The sequence below is a fragment of the Aegilops tauschii genome, chromosome 4 (genome assembly GCF_002575655.3).
Source record: "Aegilops tauschii subsp. strangulata cultivar AL8/78 chromosome 4, Aet v6.0, whole genome shotgun sequence".
Taxonomy (NCBI): Eukaryota; Viridiplantae; Streptophyta; class Magnoliopsida; order Poales; family Poaceae; genus Aegilops; species Aegilops tauschii.
In genome coordinates this window covers 441,324,321-441,345,943 of record NC_053038.3, presented here as the reverse complement: position 1 = coordinate 441,345,943, position 21,623 = coordinate 441,324,321, and the positions used below count along the sequence as shown (strand labels likewise).

The window sequence follows — 21,623 nt, the reverse complement described above, 5'->3', positions numbered from 1 at the left end:
GAGGGGAGAGGAACATATCCAGTTCGGATGGGAAGGTTATTACCCCACGAGGTCAACCGGTATTTAGCGATCTAATTGATTGGTTTGTGGGATGACGAGCTCATAGATATAATTAGTTTGGCTAAAACGGGAGAGGAGAGGAGGAGATTGCTAATTTGGGCATGTATATATAGAGCTAAGCTCCTTCATCCTCACACCACACCACAATCTCTCCTCCTACGTACTGTGCAAACCAACCAACGCAAGACAAGAGCATCAATAATGGCAGTGCAGCAATGCACGGTGGCGCTGTTCGTGGCCGTCGCCCTCGTGGCCGGGCCATCCGTCTCGTACGCTGCCAAAGCCGGCCACGCCCCAGCCGGGGAACAACCCAAGGCCACAACCGAGGAGCAGAAGCTAATTGAGAAGGCCAACAACGCCTTCAAGGCGGCCGTGGCGGCTGCAGCCGTCGTCCCCCCAGCGGACAAGCCCAAGTATTTCGAGACCACCTTCGTCAACAACTTTGGCAACTGGACACTCGAAGGGTTAGCCAACGTGTCCAGCGCCAACGCTAGTATCAGCACTAGGGTCGTCTTCGCTCAGGTGGCGGCCGCCATGAACGCCCAGGGCGCTACCCCAGAGGCCAAGTATGACTCCTTCGTGGCCATCTTTGGCGAGTCGCTCCGCATCATCGCCGGCATCCTAGAGGTCCACGCCGTCAAGCCCGCCCGCGAGGAAGTCAAGGGGGCGATCCCTGCCGGCGAGCTCAAGGCCATTGACCAGATCGACACCGCCTTCAGGACTGCAGCCACCGCAGCCGACGCTGCCCCGGCCAAGGACAAGTCCACCATCTTCGACTCCGCCTTCAGCAAGGCCATTAAGGAGACCATGGGCGATGCATACAAGGACTACAAGTTCGTCCCCGCCATCGAGTCTGCCGTCAAGAAGATGTATGCCGTATATGTTCCTGAGAGTCCCGAGGACAAGAGCTTCATCTTTGAGAGCGCCCTTACCGACACCATCGGCGCCATGGCCACCGCGGCCGCCGCCGCCACCCCCGCCAGTCCCACTCCCACTCCCGCCTCCGCCACCGGTGGAGACAAAGTCTAGCTCATATATATATATACAAATATTAGGAGGTGTTTGGTTTGCAGTTTTTCATCCGGCATCCGATTACATGTAACCTCTTACCGTTACCCATGTTTGGTTTTTCTTTCTTTGTACCCCTCCGTCTAGGTGAATAAGTCATCTTAGGTTGTGCACCGTGACCAAGGAGGAAAAAATGAGAGAACTTAATGTTTATTTGCTAATTAATAGCATTGCATGCAATGAACTAACCACTGCATATTGTGTTTGGTAGTCTCAAGTCATTAAAAGCATGCACAACCCACATCTATTATTGGTTGATATGTGAAGAAACAAGAAACGAGGTAGAAGTTAATGCACCGCGCCTAAGTGTTTTGGGTTTATTTGATTTTCGTAATATGACTTACACATCTAGACAGAAAGAGTATAAAGTATAAACAGATCCCAGCGCAGTTTTAGCATGATACCGCCCACACCCCCGCGTAAACGAATTACGTTACAGGGATCAAACCGAGTCAACCCCCGTCCCCAACACAGAAAATCTCTTGCCGCCCACCGATCCTCCGCGAGTTGCGGCGCTAGTGGCGGCGGCAGATCTCTTCCTCCGGTCCTCACCCACCCTCCTCCACCGAGTTGCCGTCAACCCTGGTTGCCAAGGTCCCGAGCTTCCCCCCTTCAGCATGCAGCGGCGGCGACACGCCAGGAGCAGCGGCCGGCGGTGGCCTGTTTTCTTCCAGCCGTGCTTTCCTCTACGCCATGGCCGACGGGTTCCTGTTTTCTTCCCTGCGCCATGGCCGACGGGTTCCTGTTTCCTTCCCTGCTTTTCCTCTTACCATTACATCTGATAGCCAAACAGATTTCGGTTTATGCCCATACCGTTTACATTAACGATGTAAATCCATTACATTTACGTTGCCGTTACCAATCTGCAAACAAACACCTCCCAAGAGTCTATCGGCTCCGTGCCCGCACGGACATGACAGAATGAAACACTCGTTGACTCGTGCATCATCACAACCTGGCGTTGGAATGAATACCATGCGTCCAGCGGCCAGCCCGGCACAAAACAAGAGCATGCACGCACACACGCACGTCCGCGAACAACATGAAAATCAAAATGCGACGCATCTCACGAGTGCGTAGTTATTTTTCTATGCTAAAAGGCATGGCGACGCGCGATGCGATTGAAGCGATACGAAGCAACCTCGGCTCCATACTCCGCGGCCCCCATGATTTGACGAGCGCACTGCGCACCCATGGCCATGGAAAGGAGCCTCCTCGAGCTGCCTGGACATGAATGAATGAGATCCATAGATGGGGCGTGCCATCACTCAACACGGACGTACGTGTTCGGCTAGCACGGATTGACTGGGTTTTGTTAGCGTGCGTGGCGACGTGAGATCGCGCGCGCATGTGTCGTTGTAGGTCTTCCGCGGGACACGCAGAATCCGGTGGGTCTCGCTCGTTCCGGCCGGCGACGAGTGTCGATTTAGCTAGCATGTAGTAGGCCGGCCCGTCAAAAGAAAAGCATGCATAGGACGGTCTTGTATGTTGAACTTTTTTTTCAACACACGCACGCGCTTATACATATACATATGCATTTGTCTCAAAAAACATATACATATGAATATAAACTCATCCTTTTGTTACATTGTGTCGAATATTATTGTACAAGGTAGGTTACAGTTATGACTGCAAGAAAAGCTCGAGGCTCGTGAGCCGCTCGAGATCGACTCGTTTTTTGACTCGACTCGAGATCGACTCGAAAAGAAACAAGCTGAGTTTGAACACTTTATGTAACTCGACCGAGAAATGAGCCGATCTTGAGCCAATGTTGGCTCGCTCGATTTTAGCTCGATAGCTCGACAGAATACCATTATGTTAAATGACCATGCCATATATTAAATGGAAATAAGATAATTTATTACCATATATGTTGTCCATAATTTGTCTCCATTTTATTTACCAACGAACATGTAAACTTAATTAAGTGCGGAGAAGATTTAGATCTAATTATGGCACGTGGTCGACTATGTGTTCAATATCCTATATTTTTGGCAAAGGTTCATGTCGTGGTTTTGTCACGGCAGATGTACTCATGGAAGGACTTAGTTGTGGAGCCATTGCGACGAGGTTAGTTTAAAGGGGTTAAACAGGACCAAAGGACACGGGGAGTTTATACTGGTTCGGCCCCTTGCGGTGAAGTTAAAGGCCTAATCCAGTTTGAGGTGGTATTGTTAGGGTTTCGATAACCAGGGAGCGAATACGCTTTGCCTGGCTCTCGGGTTGTTGTTTCTTGTCCCTAAACCGCCGCCGGGTCGTCCCTTTGTATACACAGGTTGACACCCGGCGGTCTACAGATTCCCGGCCGGCTCATAAACGTGTCCGGTTCGGTATCTACTCTTTCCTATCTTACAATACAAGTTATACATCTTACAACGGTTTACATCTTTGGGCCCTAATCCGCCTTTGGGCTTTGGGCCTTACTATTGAGCGTCCTTCGTAAAGCGCCATCTTCCATGTCTTCATGGGCTTCCAATATGGGTAAATCACTATGAGTATAACCCGGCCCCTCCTGGGCGGTTTATACTCAATAGTTATATCCCCAACATTAGGCCCTAGGTTGATTTGAACTTGTTCATGTCAATTTTCAACACTTAGAAAAAAACCTCCTTCATTATCCTTGCGACGCTTGTAAATCGCCATGACGTCATCTTCTGGAATCATGATAACCCGTCGTGACGTCACCTGTCATTAATTTTACGCAGAACCAAAATCTTTACTGTATCTCCTTATTTTTAATGAATCCCCAAAAATCAAGGCGTCCGCCCTGATACAGATCCGTTTTCGACCTCCTCGATTCCCGCGCTTGCCACTTATCCATTCGCCTTTATAAATAGGGCCGAGGGTCCCTTTCCTTTTTCCCCCTTTGCCTCTTCGTCTTTCTTCCACCTCGCGTCGCCCCAGTGCTCGAGTGCTACCGCCGTCGTCGATCTTCGCCTCTGCCCCAACAACGGCCGCTGCATCAACCTGATCTGACCAGATTCTCGTCCGCACACCTCCGCTGTTCAACAGCCCTAGTGATCTCTCCTTCTTCTTCCCATGGATCCCATTAGGGTTTCAGCGAGTTCATCGAAGTTCAGTGCTGTTCTTCCCCCGTTCTTCTCCGTAGCGTAAATGGTGAATTCAAAATTGATATTTTCCTATACCGTAGTAACTATAGCTCCCTTTTTCATCACTAGAACATCTCCTTTTGTACAGAAAAATCCCATCTGAATCTGATGAACTGCTCAAGCACCTATTTTAAATCTGAATATGTTTTCCTTTTCTGACGCGCGGCAGATCCAAAATTGTGATATAAATCTGTGAAACCTGTTTTTCATCACTTAGCCTTATTTCCAACTTCAGATCTATATTTTCAATACCTATGTAGGCGGCTTAGCTGTTAGAAAATAATAACCCGCCAGGTACCATTAGCTCTCTCTTAAACCGCCACGCGCTCATCTTTGTAACCTTGAGAATCCCAATCTCCGGTTTAACACTTCTGCATGCTTCAACACTTTCTGTTTTTTAACCTTTGGCGGATTATCCGTGAACCTTAAACCAACACAAATCTTTCTTTCAGGTCGCCAAATAATGGCCAATTCCTTTTATGCGTGTAACTGGGTTAAATCCCGGGTTACAGAAGAGCAACTGAACGGATGTGTTGCAACCGGCGCTTTAGCGAAAAAGGAAGACATCCACTGGAGAGCCCCCGGTCCAGAAAATCCTCCTGAGCCCAAGGATGGGGAGTGATCATTTTTGTCGATCATCTTAGTCGAGGGTTCAGCCCTCCCGGATCAAAATTCTTCCGTGATGTGCTCCATTGCTTCCAACTTCACCCTCAAGATATTGGACCTAACTCTCCGTCCAATATTTGCAACTTTCAAGTGTTTTGCGAAGCTTATCTGGAAGAAGAGCCCACGGTTGAATTATTCAGAGATTTCTTCTATTTAAACCGCCGTACCAAATTTATAGATGGACCCAACGCTGAACTTGGCGGGATGTCAATTCAGAAAAGGAAAGACGTCAGCTTCCCTCATGCTAAGCATCATAGCCACCCGAAAGATTGGAACCAAACTTGGTTCTATTGCTGGGATACATCTCCATCTGGTGAAAATCCTCTGCCTGGTTACCGTGCTCACCGGCTTACTAGCACACATCCACTCCCTCAAAGGCTGGCTGCAAAGGAACGGGCCAAATATGCATCACAGCTTTCAAAGCTCAGGGCCTTTGTAACCAACGTTTTAACAGGCATTGACTTCGTCCGCTGCTGGGTGTCTTGGAGCATTTTACCTTTAAGCCGTCGCCCCGGTTTAATGTGTGAGTACACAGAGGACGTGAAAGATCCTCAACGGCATATTGATATTCAGCTGACTGATGCTGAAATTACTGAATCTGTCAAGAAGATGCTGGATGAACCGGTGGCCGACTGCAATAAAACAGGGCTTAGTCCGTTCTACGCTTCAAATAAACCGCCAGCTGTAAGAGCGCCCAATTCCTTGCTTTAATCCATATTCTTAAACCCCCTGATAATCGTTTCAATCTTTAACAGGGTGATGATCCGTTCTGGAAGAAGAAAACGCAAGATAAACCTGCCAAAACACCCCGTGTCAAAAACAAGGCCAACAAGAAGCCTGCCAAGAAGAAAACCGCCGAGTCCACCGAGTTAAACATCGATGACGATGATGATAATCATGAGTCAGAGGTAGAACTTGATTCACTTGGCTCTTTTTTCATACACCTCATTGACAATGATTATTCTCAGGGTGACGCAGAAGCTAGCCGTGCTGGGGACGCAGAGGTAATTATTCTTTCTTCTGACTTAGACCCTCAGCCAACCCAGAAAACCCGTCAAGCAAGCTGGAAAGTAAGATTTTCTCACCCTCTAGCTCACTTGGATCCAAACATTCTTTTGAAGAAACAACAACATGAAGCTCGCCGCACAACCCGTCATAGTGGCCAGGTGGTAACTTCTTCCGGTTTACCTAATACGCCGGTTCGTAAACGTCGCCCAGAGGTCTCTTATACTGCTGACACATGTTATCCCAAGGCGGGTTATTTCCGACAACCTCTTAATCCGTCTGTTTCAAATTATCAGGGAACTTCTTCCTCTGGCGAGTCAACAGGAACACAAATTCCAGTCCTCAAAACTGTCCCAGGGTGAGCGTACTTAATTAACCCTTCATGCCTTATGATTGACCATTGCACTTAACCTGCAACTTGCATCTTATCTTCAGAGCCCAGGTGATAACCCACAACTATAGGGGATCAATTGTAGCCTCTTTCGATAAGTAAGAGTGTCGAACCCAACGAGGAGCTAAAGGTAGAACAAATATTCCCTCAAGTTCTATCGACCACCGATACAACTCTACGCACGCTTACCGTTCGCTTTACCTAGAACAAGTATGAAACTAGAAGTACTTTGTAGGTGCTTTTGGATAGGTTTGCAAGAAAATAAAGAGCGCGTAAATAAAAACTAGGGGCTGTTTAGATAAAGATACAATAAAGTAAATATAGCGAGTGTGGAAAAGTGGTGGTAGGAGTTGCGAAATTGTCCATACGCAATTGACTACTTTACCAGACCGATAGCAAGTTTTATGTGGGAGAGGCCACTGCTAGCATGTCATCCCTGACTTGGAATTCTATGCCCTTATGATTGGAACTATTAGCAAGCGTCCGCAACTACTAACGTTCATTAAGGTAAAACCCAACCATAGCATTAAGATATATTGGTCCCCCTTCAATCCCGTATGCATCAATTTCTATGCTAGGTTGAAGCTTCTGTCACTCTTGCCCTCCAATACATAGTCCTATCAACATACAACTAACCCTATGGTGTGATCCACGCGCGCGCTCATATGATGGGCACCAAAGGACAACAACATAACCACAAGCAAATTAAATCAATCATAGCAATTCATCAACCACCGATAGGACAACGAAAATCTACCCAGACATCATAGGATGGCAACACATCATTGGATAATAATATGAAGCATAAAGCACCATGTTCAAGTAGAGGGTAGAGCGGGTTGCGGGAGAGTGGACCGCTGTAGATAGAGGGGGGAAGGTGATGGAGATGTTGGTGAAGATGGCGGAGGTGTTGGTGAAGATCGCGATGATGACGATGGTGGCCACTGCAGCGTTCCGGCGCCATCGGAAGAGAAGGGGAGAGGGGGCCCCTTCTTCTTCTTCTTCCTTGACCTCCTCCCTAGATGGGAGAAGGGTTTCATCTCTGATCCTTGGCATCCATGGCATGAGAGGCGCGAGAGCCCCTCCGAGATTGGATCTGTCAACCTGTCTCTCTCTGTTTCTGCAGTCTCGTATTCTGCCCTTTCACCGTTTCGTATATATATATGGAGATCCGTAACTCCGATTGGATTGAAACCTTCGCCGAGATTTTTTTCCGAAAATTAGCTTTCTTGCGGCCAAAGAAGAGCAGCAACCGCCTTACGAGGGGCCCATGAGGGGGGCAGGCGCGCCCCTGCCTCGTGCCCCCCTCGGGCACCGTCTCGCGTTGATTCGTCCTCCCATATTTTCCAAATATTCCAAAAATATTCTCCGTCCGTTTTATCCTGTTTGGATTCCGTTTGATATGGGGTTTCTGCGAAACATAAAACATGCAACAAACAGGAACTGGCACTGGGCACTGGATCAATATGTTAGTCCCAAAAATAGTATAAAAAGTTGCCAAAAAGTATATGAAAGTTGTAGAATATTGGCATGGAACAATAAAAAATTATAGATATGACAGAGACGTATCAGCATACCCAAGCTTAATTCCTGCTCGTCCTCGAGTAGGTTAATGATAAAAAAGATAATTTTTTATGTGGAATGCTACCTAGCATAATCTTGATCATGTATCTAATCATGGCATGAATATTAAGACACGACTGATTCAAAGCAATAGTCTATCTTTTGACATAAAATCAATAATACTTCAAGCATACCAACCAAGCTATTATGTCTTATTGAAATAACATAGCCAAAGAAAGCTCATCCCTACAAAATCATATAGTCTGGCTATGCTCCATCTTCACCACACAAAGCATTCAAATCATGCGCAACCCCGATGACAAGCTGAGCAATTGGTTCATACTTTTTAACGCGCTTTAGCCTTTTCAACCCTTACGCAATACATGAGCGCGAGCCATGGATATAGCACTATAGGTGGAATAGCATATGATGATGGAGGTTTGTGTGAGAAGACAAAAATGAGGAAGTGTCACATCGACGTGGCTAATCAACGGGCTATGGATATGCCCATCAATTGATGTCAATGTGAGGAATAGGGATTGCCATGCAACGGATGCACTAGAGCTATAAGTGTATGAAAGCTCAAACTGGAAACTAAGTGGGTGTGCATCCAACTTGCTTGCTCATGAAGACCTAGGGCATTTGAGGAAGCTAATCGTTGGAATATACAAGCCAAGTTCTATAATGAAAATTCCCACTAGTATATGAAATTGATAACTCAAGAGACTCTCTATATGAAGAACATGGTGCTACCCTGAAGCACAAGTGTGGTAAGAGGATAGTAACATTGCCCCTTCTCTCTTTTTCTCTCAGTTTTTTCTTTTTTTCTTTTTTTCTTCTTCTTTTGTTTTGGTGGGCTTCTTTGGCCTATTTTTTTTATTTGGGCTTCTTTGGCCTCTTTTACTTATTTTTAAAGTCCGGAGTCTCATCCCGACTTGTGGGGGAATCATAGTCTCCATCATCCTTTCCTCACTGGGGCAATGCTCTAATAATGATGATCATCAAACTTTTATTTACTTACAACTCAATATTACAACTCGATGTCTAGAACAAAGATATGACTCTATATCAATGCCTCCGGTGGTGTACCGGGATGTGCAATGATCTAGCGTAGCAACGACATCAAAAAATGGACAAGCCATGAAAACATCATGCTAGCTATCTTACGATCATGCAAAGCAATATGAAAATAAATTCTCAAGTCATGTATATGATGATGATGGAAGTTGCATGGCAATATATCTCGGAATGGCTATGGAAATGCCATGATAGGTAGGTATGGTGGCTGTTTTGAGGAAGATATAAGGAGGTTTGTGTGTGATAGAGCGTATCATATCACGAGGTTTGGATTCACTGGCGAAGTTTGCACCAACTCTCGAGGTGAGAAAGGGCAATGCACGGTACCGAAGAGGCTAGCAATGATGGAAGGGTGAGAGTGCGTATAATCCATGGACTCACATTAGTCATAAAGAACTCATATAATTATTGCAAAAGTTTATTAGCCCTCTAAGCAAAGTACTACTACGCATGCCCCTAGGGGGATAGATTGGTAGGAAAAGACCATCGCTCGTCCCCGATCGCCACTCATAAGGAAAGCAATCAAAGAACACCTCATGCTCCAACTTTGTTACATAACGGTTCACCATACGTGCATGCTACGGGATTTGCAAACCTCAACACAAGTATTTCTCAATTTCACAATTACTCAACTAGAATGACTCTAATATCACCACCTTTATATCGCAAAACTATTGCAAGGAATCAAACATATCATATTCAGTGATCTACAAGTTTTATGTAGGATTTTATGACTAACCATGGGAATGACCAGTTCCTGTCATCTCTCTAAATAGATATAAGTGAAGCAAGAGAGTTTTAATTCTTTCTACAAAAGATATGCCCAGGCTCTAACAAATATAAGTGAACCAAAAGAGCATTCTACAAACGGCGATTTTCTATGTGAAGAGAAACAGGCAATCCAAACTTCAAAAAATATAAGTGAAGCACATGAAGCATTCTATAAAGCCATACTCAAAAGATATAAGTGAAGTGCATAGAGAATTCTATAAATAAACCAAGGACTATCTCATACCAGCATGGTGCATAAAATAAAAGTGAAAACTAATTGCAAAAGACACTCCAAGATTTACACATATCGCATGAACGAAACGAATCCGAAAACATACCGATACTTGTTGAAGAAAGAGGGGATGCCTTCCGGGGCATCCCCAAGCTTAGACGCTTGAGTCTCCTTGAATATTTACTTGGGGTGCCTTGTGCATCCCCAAGCTTGAGCTCTTGCCTCTCCTTCTTCTCCTCACATCAAGACCTTCTCGATCATCGAACACTTCATCCACACAAAACTTCAACAGAAAACTCGGTAAGATCCGTTAGTATAATAAAGCAAATCACTACTCTAAGTACTGTTGAAAACCAATTCATATTTTGTTTTTGCATTATAGCTACTTTAATATAACTTTTCATGGCTTAATCCACTGATAGGAATTGATAGTTTCATCAAAACAAGCAAACTATGCATCAAAAACAGAATTTTCTAAAACAGAATAGTCTGTAGCAATCTGAACATTAACCATACTTCTTGTAGTTTAACAATTCTTCCAAAATTACGAAAAATAAATAATTTGTATATAAAGACAGTTCAAAAAGTTTCAGAACCGTTTGACGTTCCAGTAAAAAATGAAAAATCGCGCACTACAGCCAAAGTTTCTGTCCTGCACCGTACAAACCAACAAGCATTGTAAACATCCTAAAGGCAAATCTTGGCACATTATTTTTATAATACAATGGAATTTTACAAGGGGATAATTATTTTTGTTGAAAAGTTTCGCTAATCAAGATTCACAATGTTTCCGTGAGCATGAACAAAGTTCAAGGCTAGCTCCCACTTTAACAATGCTCGTCTTTCTCACTTTCACTTTCCTTTTCTGAAAAAGTTTTAGGTTCCCCTCTTTATTTTTTTTTTGTTTTTAAACTATATGAAAGCACTCAACAGAAATAAATGAATCTTTAAAACTTCCGGGTTGTCTCCCTGGCAGCACTTTTTTTAAAGCCATTAAGCTAGGCATATAGTGCTCAAGTAATGGATCCACCCGGATCCCAAGGTATATCAAAGCCAATTTTAATTAGCAATGACTTGGAATTTAGTAGTGAGCACAAAGCAACATATATCAAGTAATGACGAAGCCTAACTCTCTTCCTATGCATCGGCATGTGATAAAATAACAATTCATGCACACATAGTAAAGGCCAATGCATAGTATAAGCAGTTTCTTGTAATTTTATCATGTTGGAAACATAGAGAGGTGCAGATATAGTTCCTCTCTCATAATAATTGCAAGTAGGAGCAGCAAGCACATGCATATTATATCTATCGAAATCATCATGTGCAACGGTAAAAGGCAACCCATCAATATAATCCTTAATAAGGGCAAACTTCTCCGATATAGTATAATCGGGAGAATTCAAAAAGATAATAGGACTATCATGCGTGGGCGCAATAGCAACAATTTCATGTTTAACATAAGGAACTATAGCAAGTTCATCTCCATAAGCATAATTCATATTGGCATCTTGGCCACAAGCATAACAAGCATCATCAAAAAGGTATATTTCAAGAGAATCAACGGGATCGTAACAATCATCATAGCAATCATCCTTCGGTAAGCACGAAGGGAAATTAAACAATGTATGAGTTGAAGAGTTACTCTCATTAGAAGGTGGGCACGGGTAGCTAATCCGCTCTTCCTCCTTTTGTTCTTCGCTGCCCTCATCATCTTTTTCATCCAATGAGCTCACAGTTTCATCAATTTCTTCTTCCATAGAATCCTGCAAAATATTAGTCTATTTTTGGACAGCGGAGGAGACCTCGATATATGGTTTAACATAGGCATTAGAAACATCATTCTCATAACAATATTCAAGTATGGCAAAATTTTCAGATTTGTAAAGAGTAGCATCATACGTTTCAATCAAAGAAGCAATTTCATAAGCACCCTTAAAAGCAACAAGTTCTTCAATTTGTTGAACATCGTAGTAACTATAAACACCCTTAGCATACGAAGATATGATTCCATTATCGATAAACTCACATTGGTAGGGAAGGTGTTTCTTAGGGTTTTCAGAACAACAAGTAACATCATATATTTCACATACATTCCAAGCATAGCATTGAAAACGATGAATTTGATCCAGTAAACATTTCCCTTTTTCAGATATACGGTGTCACACATAACAAGCATGCTCATCTAAAGATTTGCCCTCAACTAAGCTAGTTGGGGTTTCAGCACGAGCACATAGGGATCGAAGATGATCCAAGTAATAAGCTTCAGGAGTGTGATAGATTTTGAGTGGTTCTTCAACCATTGGTTCAGTAGGTACAACTAATTTGTTTGGTATTTTGCGTTTCCTACCCATAACTAAAGATATAAAACAACTAAGAACAGCAAATAAAAATTACTTAGTGATAAAGCAAACAAGCACACACGAGAATATTCACCCCACGCTATGACTCCCCGGCAACGGCGCCAGGAAAAGGTCTTGATAACCCACAAGTATAGGGTATCAATTGTAGCCTCTTTCGATAAGTAAGAGCGTCGAACCCAATGAGGAGCTAAAGGTAGAACAAATATTCCCTCAAGTTCAATCGACCACCGATACAACTCTACGCACGCTGAACGTTCGCTTTACCTAGAACAAGTATGAAACTAGAAGTACTTTGTAGGTGTTTTTGGATAGGTTTGCAAGAAAATAAAGAGCGCGTAAATAAAAACTAGGGGCTGTTTAGATAAAGACAAAATAAAGTAAATATAGCGAGTGTGGAAAAGTGGTGGTAGGAGTTGCGAAATTGTCCCTACGCAATTGACTACTTTACTAGACCGATAGCAAGTTTTATGTGGGAGAGGCCACTGCTAGCATTTCATCCCTGACTTGGAATTCTATGCACTTATGATTGGAACTATTAGCAAGCGTCCGCAACTACTAACGTTCATTAAGGTAAAACCCAACCATAGCATTAAGATATATTGGTCCCCCTTCAATCCCGTATGCATCAATTTCTATGCTAGGTTGAACCTTCTGTCACTCTTGCCCTCCAATACATAGTCCTATCAACATACAACTAACCCTATGGTGTGATCCACGCGCGCGCTCATATGATGGGCACCAAAGGACAGCAACATAACCACAAGAAAATTAAATCAATCATAGCAATTCATCAACCACCGATAGGACAACGAAAATCTACTCAGACATCATAGGATGGCAACACATCATTGGATAATAATATGAAGCACAAAGCACCATGTTCAAGTAGAGGGTACAGCAGGTTGCGGGAGAGTGGACCGATGTAGATAGAGGGGGGAAGGTGATGGAGATGTTGGTGAAGATGGCGGAGGTGTTGGTGACGATCGCGGTGATGAAGATGGTGGCCACTGCAGCATTCCGGCGCCACCGAAAGAGAAGGGGAGAGGGGGCCCCTTCTTCTTCTTCTTCCTTGACCTCCTCCCTAGATGGGAGATGGGTTTCCCCTCTGGTCCTTGGCCTCCATGGCATGGGAGGGGCAAGAGCCCCTCCGAGATTCGATCTGTCTCTCTATTTCTGCATTCTCGTATTCTGCCCTTTCACCGTTTCGTATATATATGGAGATCCGTAACTCCGATTGGATTGAAACCTTCGCCGAGATTTTTTCCCAAAAATTAGCTTTCTTGCGGCCAAAGAAGAGCAGCAACTGCCTTACGGGGGGCCCACGAGGGGGGCAGGCGCGCCCCCTGCCTCGTGCCCCCTCGGGCACCGTCTCGCGTTGATTCTTCCTCCCATATTTTCCAAATATTCCAAAAATATTCTCCGTACGTTTTTATCCCGTTTGGATTTCGTTTGATATGGGGTTTCTGCGAAACATAAAACATGCAAGAAACAGGAACTGGCACTGGGCACTGGATCAATATGTTAGTACCAAAAAAGTATAAAAAGTTGCCAAAAAGTATATGAAAGTTGTAGAATATTGGCATGGAACAATCAAAAATTATAGATACGACGGAGACGTATCACCAGGCCAGGCCCAGCAAGAAGGCAAAGCTGAATAAACCGGCTGATGATAGTACTCCACCGAATCTGGAACAAAATCCAGAACAAACTCATCCAAATACTGAAACCATTCTTGATGATCCGCCACCGCAAGATCATGAAACCTTTGTTGAGCAGATGGAAATTGATCCGACGGGTTATGCTGGTAATCCGCCAAGCCCAGTCCAAGTTACTGATAAACCGCCAAGCCCAGTCAAAGCTGCTGATGATAAAACGGATTATGTTGTAGTTACTGGCTTTGGCTTCACACCCCCACGCAACCCTATTGCTCTGTCAAAACACAGTGCCAAAGAAGAAAACTCTGCTGTTGACAAAGGCAAATGGAAATCAGATTTGGAGAGTTATGCCCACCTCAACGCCCAAGACATCCATTCTGGGTATTTAAACCGTTTGTACACAAGCTGTGACTATGAAGCCGGTTTAGTGAACATGATGAAGGAGCGATATGAGGTAAATATTGTTAACTCTTCATAAATATGCATTAGCCCCCAAGTGCCAAGTGTATAACTTGTTATGTGCTTGGGACTTGTAATAACGTTTGATAAGAAGCAATAGGCATTAGCCCCCAAGTGCCAAGTGTATAACTTGTTATGTGCTTGGGACTTCAAATATGTACTGCCAACTCATAAATTGAATGTCTTTTGCAGGCTGATCTTAGCAAAAAGGAATCTCAAATCGCCGACCTGCAAGAAAATATCAAGTCTCAAGAGGCAGAAACTTCCAAGGCCAAGGAAGAATTGTCCAGCGCTTTAGCAGCCATGGAGAAATTGAAGGAAGACTTCAAAGACAAGCGGGCGGACTGGGACTCAGAAAAAACAACTCTGCTAAAGAGGGCTGAGGATGCTGAAACAGCCCTTAAACCGGTAACAGAGGAGCTGACTGGCTTAAAACGGCAAATCAATGCCATAACCTCTGCTGTTTTTGGTTAAGAACCTCTTCCTAAGCTTAAAACATGTAATATCCATGAAACTGCCGGTTTACCGACATTGTTGATAATGCAGGAAGTCGCGTTACCCATCTTGGCTCGGATATGCACCAGAAACTGAAAGTTGCCTATACACTTATAGGGCAGTTATATACCGATGTACAAAGGGTCATCTGCACAGCCTCACATAACAAACCACCCCCAACCTTGATCAAGGAGACATTGGAAAGGCTGGCTATGATGCTTGCCCGATTTGAAGAATTGAAGAAATCAGCTGCTAGGGTCGGTGCTATGAATGCATTAACTCAGGCCAAGGCATGGATATCTGATCTTGATCCGGCCGATGTTGGAAACGGCTACCCGAGAATAAAGGAGGACGGGTCAGAATTTGATAATGAAGACCTTAGGGCCATAACAAGGGAAATGCGTCCATTGGCTAGCAAATTGGTGGAGGAGACTGATCTTTCATATTATCAGTCGATTTATGATGCCAACATGAAGAAAGTTAGCGCGCCAAGTTATGATGCTCCTAATCTTACTCCTCCAATCCATAAGCATACTTATGCCCCTGATATTGACCCCTCCACCCTTATAAGTGATGAAGCTGTATTCAAAGCTTTAACTGGGATCGATTGGATAACCGTTGAGTTCCAGCCACTGGGTAGAGACCAGGATGATGAACCGGCGCAGGATGATCCGCAACCTTCCAGTCAGCCCAGCCAAGACTCATAAACCAGAGCCAGATTAGCTTCTGCTTTCTGCAAGTCTTGTTGAAAACAATCATTATTTTGGGCATCAAACGCCTTGTAATAGGCTAGTTCAAACTCTCGATCTGCTATGCCATCGCGCATATGTTGTTTTTGCATGACACTGATGACTTACTATATTTAAATATGTCATGTATGCTTATGATATTAGCAATGTTTAATTTGTTCCTGCATATAACAGATAACAAGCGTCTCGGCGGTTTACCGCTAGACGGGTTATGATACCCAACATAAACTTATGGGGAAAACAGCCTAGTTTATAACCAAAGATGGATTTAAAAATACACATATATCATACCTGTGATGTGTACTTGCACGGCCGGTTTACCAAGCCAATGTGATAAGGGCGAAAACCCAAATTTAAATATTAGTAATTGACCATATACTGCCAGCTTATGAAGAGAGCCAGGGCCGGGTTAATAAACACCGGATATTATGTTATCTCATATTGGCGACTTATAGTCAAAAACCAGGCCGGGTTAATAAACACCGGATATTGATGTCATATATGACTCACGAGGCTTTATAAGCCGTGTTGATTTGCAACCATGTACTGCGATGTCATAAGAGAAAAATCGCAAAAAGATGTTAAAATCAAATCAAGAAAAAAAATCCAAGGCTTTCATAGGCCGCCAAGCCAAAATATCTTCTTCAATGAAACTAGCATTAGCCACTGGAAGGTACGCGCTTTCCGTGAGCCGGCACTCACATTACCCAATCAACATTTTAACCCAGATAAGTTCAGTTCTTATTTAAAGATACACTTATCAGGAGTACGCGGGGCCAAAGTAGCATCATGCATCACAGGCCGATTTATCCAAGTTTCAAGGAAGGCGGCTTTATCAGCCTGAGCTTCTCCTTGCTATCCGTAAACCATGCCCTCTCATGATAAACCGGCGTTTTAACCTTAACAAGTTCAGGGTCTTGTGGAAAAGATTGATTGTCAAGAGTTTGCCAGATCAATCAGGATTACCTGATGGAGAAGCATCTGGCATACATGCAGGATAACCCGGGGTTTTAGGTGAATACACCTGGCTTCCAAACCTGGCTTTTAAGCCTATCACAAGGGTTATAGCAACATATGTTCTTTAGAACAAAAGAGCCCCCAGGTAATATTGTGAGCTGTGCTCAAGGGGCACCTATGTTTGAGCTGTTGCTTTGGCAACAGACTCTCTTTGGTCCCTTTAACCTGGGTGGGCAGCCCCCAAGTTATTTTTTTTCAATTTGGCTTATAAGCCGGTTCAAAGGGAATCATAACTTTAGTAACCAAACATTCATGAAAAGAGAAAAACGACAGAGGCCCTGCTTTAGCAGGGATGCCGGTTTATTATAATAATCATAATATATACATTGTCTAGAATATGTACATAAGGAGAGCCTGTGGCTCAGGTGTAGTAAGGCCGAAGATGAGCAATATTCCACGGCCGGTGGGTCTCCTCCTCTGATTTCCGTGAGTCTTTGTGCTCTCGAACATCGATGAGGTAGTATGACCCGTTGTTCAGATTCTTGCTAACCACAAAGGGTCCTTCCCAAGGTGGGGATAACTTGTGCATATCAGTCTGATCCTGAATAAGCCGGAGGACCAGATCGCCTTCTTGGAAAGTTCTGGTTTTAACCCGGCGGCTGTGGTAACGGTGCAGATCCTGCTGATAAACCGCCGAACGAGCCACTGCAATGTCACGCTCCTCATCCAACAGGTCAAGTGCTTCCTGACGTGCCTTTTCATTATCAGCTTCAACATAAGCCGCCACGCGAGGTGAGTCATGACGGATATCACTAGGGAGAACCGCCACTGCTCCATAAACCATGAAGAAAGGCGTGTAACCCGTAGATCTGTTGGGGTGGTATTAATGCTCCATAACACGGAAGGTAACTCCTCCACCCAACAACCCGGCGTCCTCTGCAGGGGAACCATAAGCCAGGGCTTGATGCCTCTCAGGATCTCTTGATTGGCTCTCTCAGCTTGACCATTAGATTGGGGGTGAGCCACTGATGACACATCAAGCCGGATGTGCTCACGCTGTTGCTGCATCACACTTACTCACTGGCTCTGCCTCTACCCAAAGCGGAAGATCACCTTCTTCATGAATTGAACCGCCGTTGCTGCATCACACTTACTCACTGGCTCTGCCTCTACCCATTTAGTGAACTTGTCAACCGCTACTAGGAGGTGGGTCTTCTTGTCTTTGGACCTCTTAAAAGGCCCAACCATATCAAGCCCCCAGACTACAAATGGCTAAGTAATTGGAATCATCCTCAATTCTTGAGCCGGCACATGGGCGCGCCGAGAAAACTTTTGACAACCATCACACTTACTGACCAGGTCCTCTGCATCAGCATGAGCCGCCAGCCAATAAAAGCGATGACGGAAAGCCTTACCCACAAGAGACTTAGATCCGGCGTGATGACCACAATCCCCTTCATGAATCTCATGAAGAATCTCACGGCCCTTTTCTGGAGAAACACATCTTTGAAAAGCCCCAGTAACACTGCAATGGTGTAACTCGCCATTGACTATTGTCATTGACTTAGACCGTCGGGTTATCTGCCTGGCTAAGGTTTCATCCTCAGGAAACTCGCCCCGGGTCATATAAGCCAAATAAGGGACTGTCCAATCCGGAATTGCATGAAGAGCTGCCACCAAATGAGCTTTCGGATCAGGAATAGCCTAATCTTCCTCCATAGGTAACTTGACCGACGGGTTATGCAAAACATCAAGAAAGACGTTAGGCGACACCGGTTTACGTTGAGAACCCAGCCGGCTTAAAGCATCAGCCGGTTCATTTTTTCTCCGATCAATGTGCTCGACTTGATAACCCTTGAAATGACCAGCAATGACATCCACCTCTCGTCGATAAGCCGCCATGAGCGGATCCTTTGAATCCGGAGTACCAGAGAGTTGCTGAGCCACCAAGTCTGAGTCCCCAAAGCACCTTACCCGGCTTAAGCTCATCTCCTTAGCCATCCGAAGGCCACGTAATAAGGCCTCATATTCAGCTGCACTGTTAGTGCAAGGGAACAACAAACGGAGAACATAACAAAATTTATCACCTTGAGGGGAAGCTGACATGACTCCAGCCCCCGAGCCTTCCAATTGCCTGGACCCATCAAAGTGAATAGTCCAATACGTGTCATATGGCTTTTCCTCCGGTGCCTGCAACTCCGCCAGTCATTGATGAAATCCGCAAGTGCTTGGGACTTGACGGTCGTACGAGGCACATACTTTAAACCGTGCGGGCCAAGCTCAATGGCCCACTTAGCAACCCGGCCAGTTGCCTCCCTGTTTTGGATGATATCTCCCAGAGGAGCAGAGCTAACCACAGTGATGGGAAGACCCTGAAAATATTGCTTAAGCTTTGGACTTGCCATGAAAACCCCATATACAAGTTTCTGCCAGTGCGGATATCTCTATTTGGAATCAATAAGCACCTCAGTGATGTAGTAAACCGGCCTCTGAATGATGTAGTAAACCGACCCTCCCTCCCATCTCCAACCCTAGCTGTCGGAGTAAATGGCCACGGGTAGCCTAACCGACTCCCCGTGGCTCTTCAAAAATTATAGGGCCGATCGAGCCTTCAAGCACCCAAAAGCAGGGCCGCCTTCCCCTGGCCGGCTATCTCAAGGACCGACTACGAGATGACGGCCCGGCCCTAAAAACCCTCCCGAAGAGATTTACAAGATGACCGACTCCAGGAAGCCGGCCACAACAGGACCGACTCCCAAAAGCCAGCCACAAGAAGACCGGTTCCTGGCAAGCCGGCCAAGACTGCACCCTCAAGGGCTGCACCCACATAACAGTGAAGAGACGGGGCGTGGCTACAGTACAGCCTGCCACCCCCGAATCCCGGAGCACGCGTGGCCATAGTACGCCGTACGGGTCGGGCATCCCCCATCCGGCGCGGCACTGTTGCCATGTTGACCATGACGCCACCCACGACAGGTTGTCAGTACGGCCCGCGGGCGGCGGGCGCCTTCAGCCAGAGAGACGCTCGAAGGCGGCCAAGCCTCCCCCAGTCGGCCTGGGGTGTAGCCAGCTCCCAATAGTCGGCTTTCCCACCCTCGAAGTATGTGCATCATTAAGGAGACAAGACGAGGTAAGGCTATAGTGAGAGCCCGCCAGGCGGCGGCACTGTAGCCATGCTTACCTCAACAAAGCCCTCGTCATCAGGGGCGAGGCTACAGTAACCAGCCACCCGCAAGACCCCCAGGCGGTGGGGCCAGCCTGTCGGCCAAGAGGCCGGCAGCCGCCGGGACCCGCCAGTCGGCGGGCCCCAGCGGTCGGCGCAGAAGCTGGCGAATACAGACACTTACGACTAGGACCCGCGTCCAGCCGGGTTACCATTGTACCCCTGAGGGTAGGCCTATATTGAAGGAAATATGCCCTAGAGGCAATAATAAAGTTATTATTTATTTTCTTATATCATGATAAATGTTTATTATTCATGCTAGAATTGTATTAACCGGAAACATGATACATGTGTGAATACATAGACAAACAAAGTGTCACCAGTATGCCTCTACTTGACTAGCTCGTTGATCAAAGATGGTTATGTTTCCTAGCCATAGACATGAGTTGTCATTTGATTAACGGGATCACATCATTAGGAGAATGATGTGATTGACTTGACCCATTCCGTTAGCTTAGCACTCGATCGTTTAGTATGTTGCTATTGCTTTCGTCATGACTTATACATGTTCCTATGACTATGAGATTATGCAACTCTCGTTTACCGGAGGAACACTTTGTGTGCTACCAAACGTCACAACGTAACTGGGTGATTATAAAGGTGCTCTACAGGTGTCTCCAAAGGTACTTGTTGGGTTGGCGTATTTCGAGATTAGGATTTGTCACTCCGATTGTCGGAGAGGTATCTCTGGGCCCACTCAGTAATACACATCACTATAAGCCTTGCAAGCATTGTGACTAATGAGTTAGTTGCGGGATGATGTATTACGGAACGAGTAAAGAGACTTGCCGGTAACGAGATTGAACTAGGTATCGAGATACCGACGATCGAATCTCGGGCAAGTAACATACCGATGATAAAGGGAACAACGTATGTTGTTATGCGGTCTGACCGATAAAGATCTTCGTAGAATATGTGGGAGCCAATATGGGCATGCAGGTCCCGCTATTGGTTATTGACCGGAGACGTGTCTCGGTCATGTCTACATAGTTATCGAACCCGTAGGGTCCGCACGCTTAACGTTACGATGGCAGTTTTATTATGAGTTTATGAGTTTTGATGTACCGAAGGAGTTCGGAGTCCCGGATGAGATCAGGGACATGACGAGGAGTCTCGAAATGGTCGAGACGTAAAGATCGATATATTGGACGACTATATTCGGACATCGGAAAGGTTCCGAGTGATTCGGGTATTTTTCGGAGTACCGAAGAGTTACGGGAATTCGTATTGGGCCTTAATGGGCCATACGGGAAAGGAGAGAAAGGCCCCAAAGGGTGGCCGCACCCCTCCCCATGGACTAGTCCGAATTGGACTAGGGAGGGGGGTGCCCCCTTCCTTCCTTCTCCTTCTCCCTTCCCTTCTCCTAATCCAACAAGGAAAGGAGGAGTCCTACTCCCGGTGGGAGTAGGACTCCCCCCTTGGCGCGCCCTCCTCCTAGGCCGGCCGCCTCCCCCCTTGCTCCTTTATATACGGGGGTAGGGGCCACCCCAAAGACACAACAATTGATCTATTGATCTCTTAGCCGTGTGCGGTGCCCCCCTCCACCATATTACACCTCGATAATATCGTAGCGGTGCTTAGGCGAAGCCCTGCGTCGGTAGAACATCATCATCGTCACCACGCCGTCATGCTGACGAAACTCTCCCTCAACACTCGGCTGGATCGGAGTTCGAGGGACGTCATCGAGCTGAATGTGTGCTGAACTCGGAGGTGCCGTGCGTTCTGTATTTGATCGGTCGGATCGTGAAGACGTACGACTACATCAACCGCGTTGTGTTA

General features: G+C 45.6%; 1 protein-coding gene across 1 annotated transcript; it reads left to right on the top strand.

The window, feature by feature from the left end:
* Positions 1 to 261: 261 nt before the first annotated feature.
* Positions 262 to 1,089, top strand: LOC109778860 (pollen allergen KBG 41-like). The gene has a single exon (XM_020337446.2). The coding sequence runs from the start codon at positions 262 to 264 to the stop codon at positions 1,087 to 1,089; it is 828 nt and encodes a 275-aa protein (XP_020193035.1).
* Positions 1,090 to 21,623: the final 20,534 nt, after the last annotated feature.

What these genes read in the sequence shown, in the direction of transcription:
- LOC109778860 (XM_020337446.2), top strand. Translation starts at nt 262, where the DNA reads ATGGCAGTGCAGCAATGCACGGTGGCGCTGTTCGTGGCCGTCGCCCTC.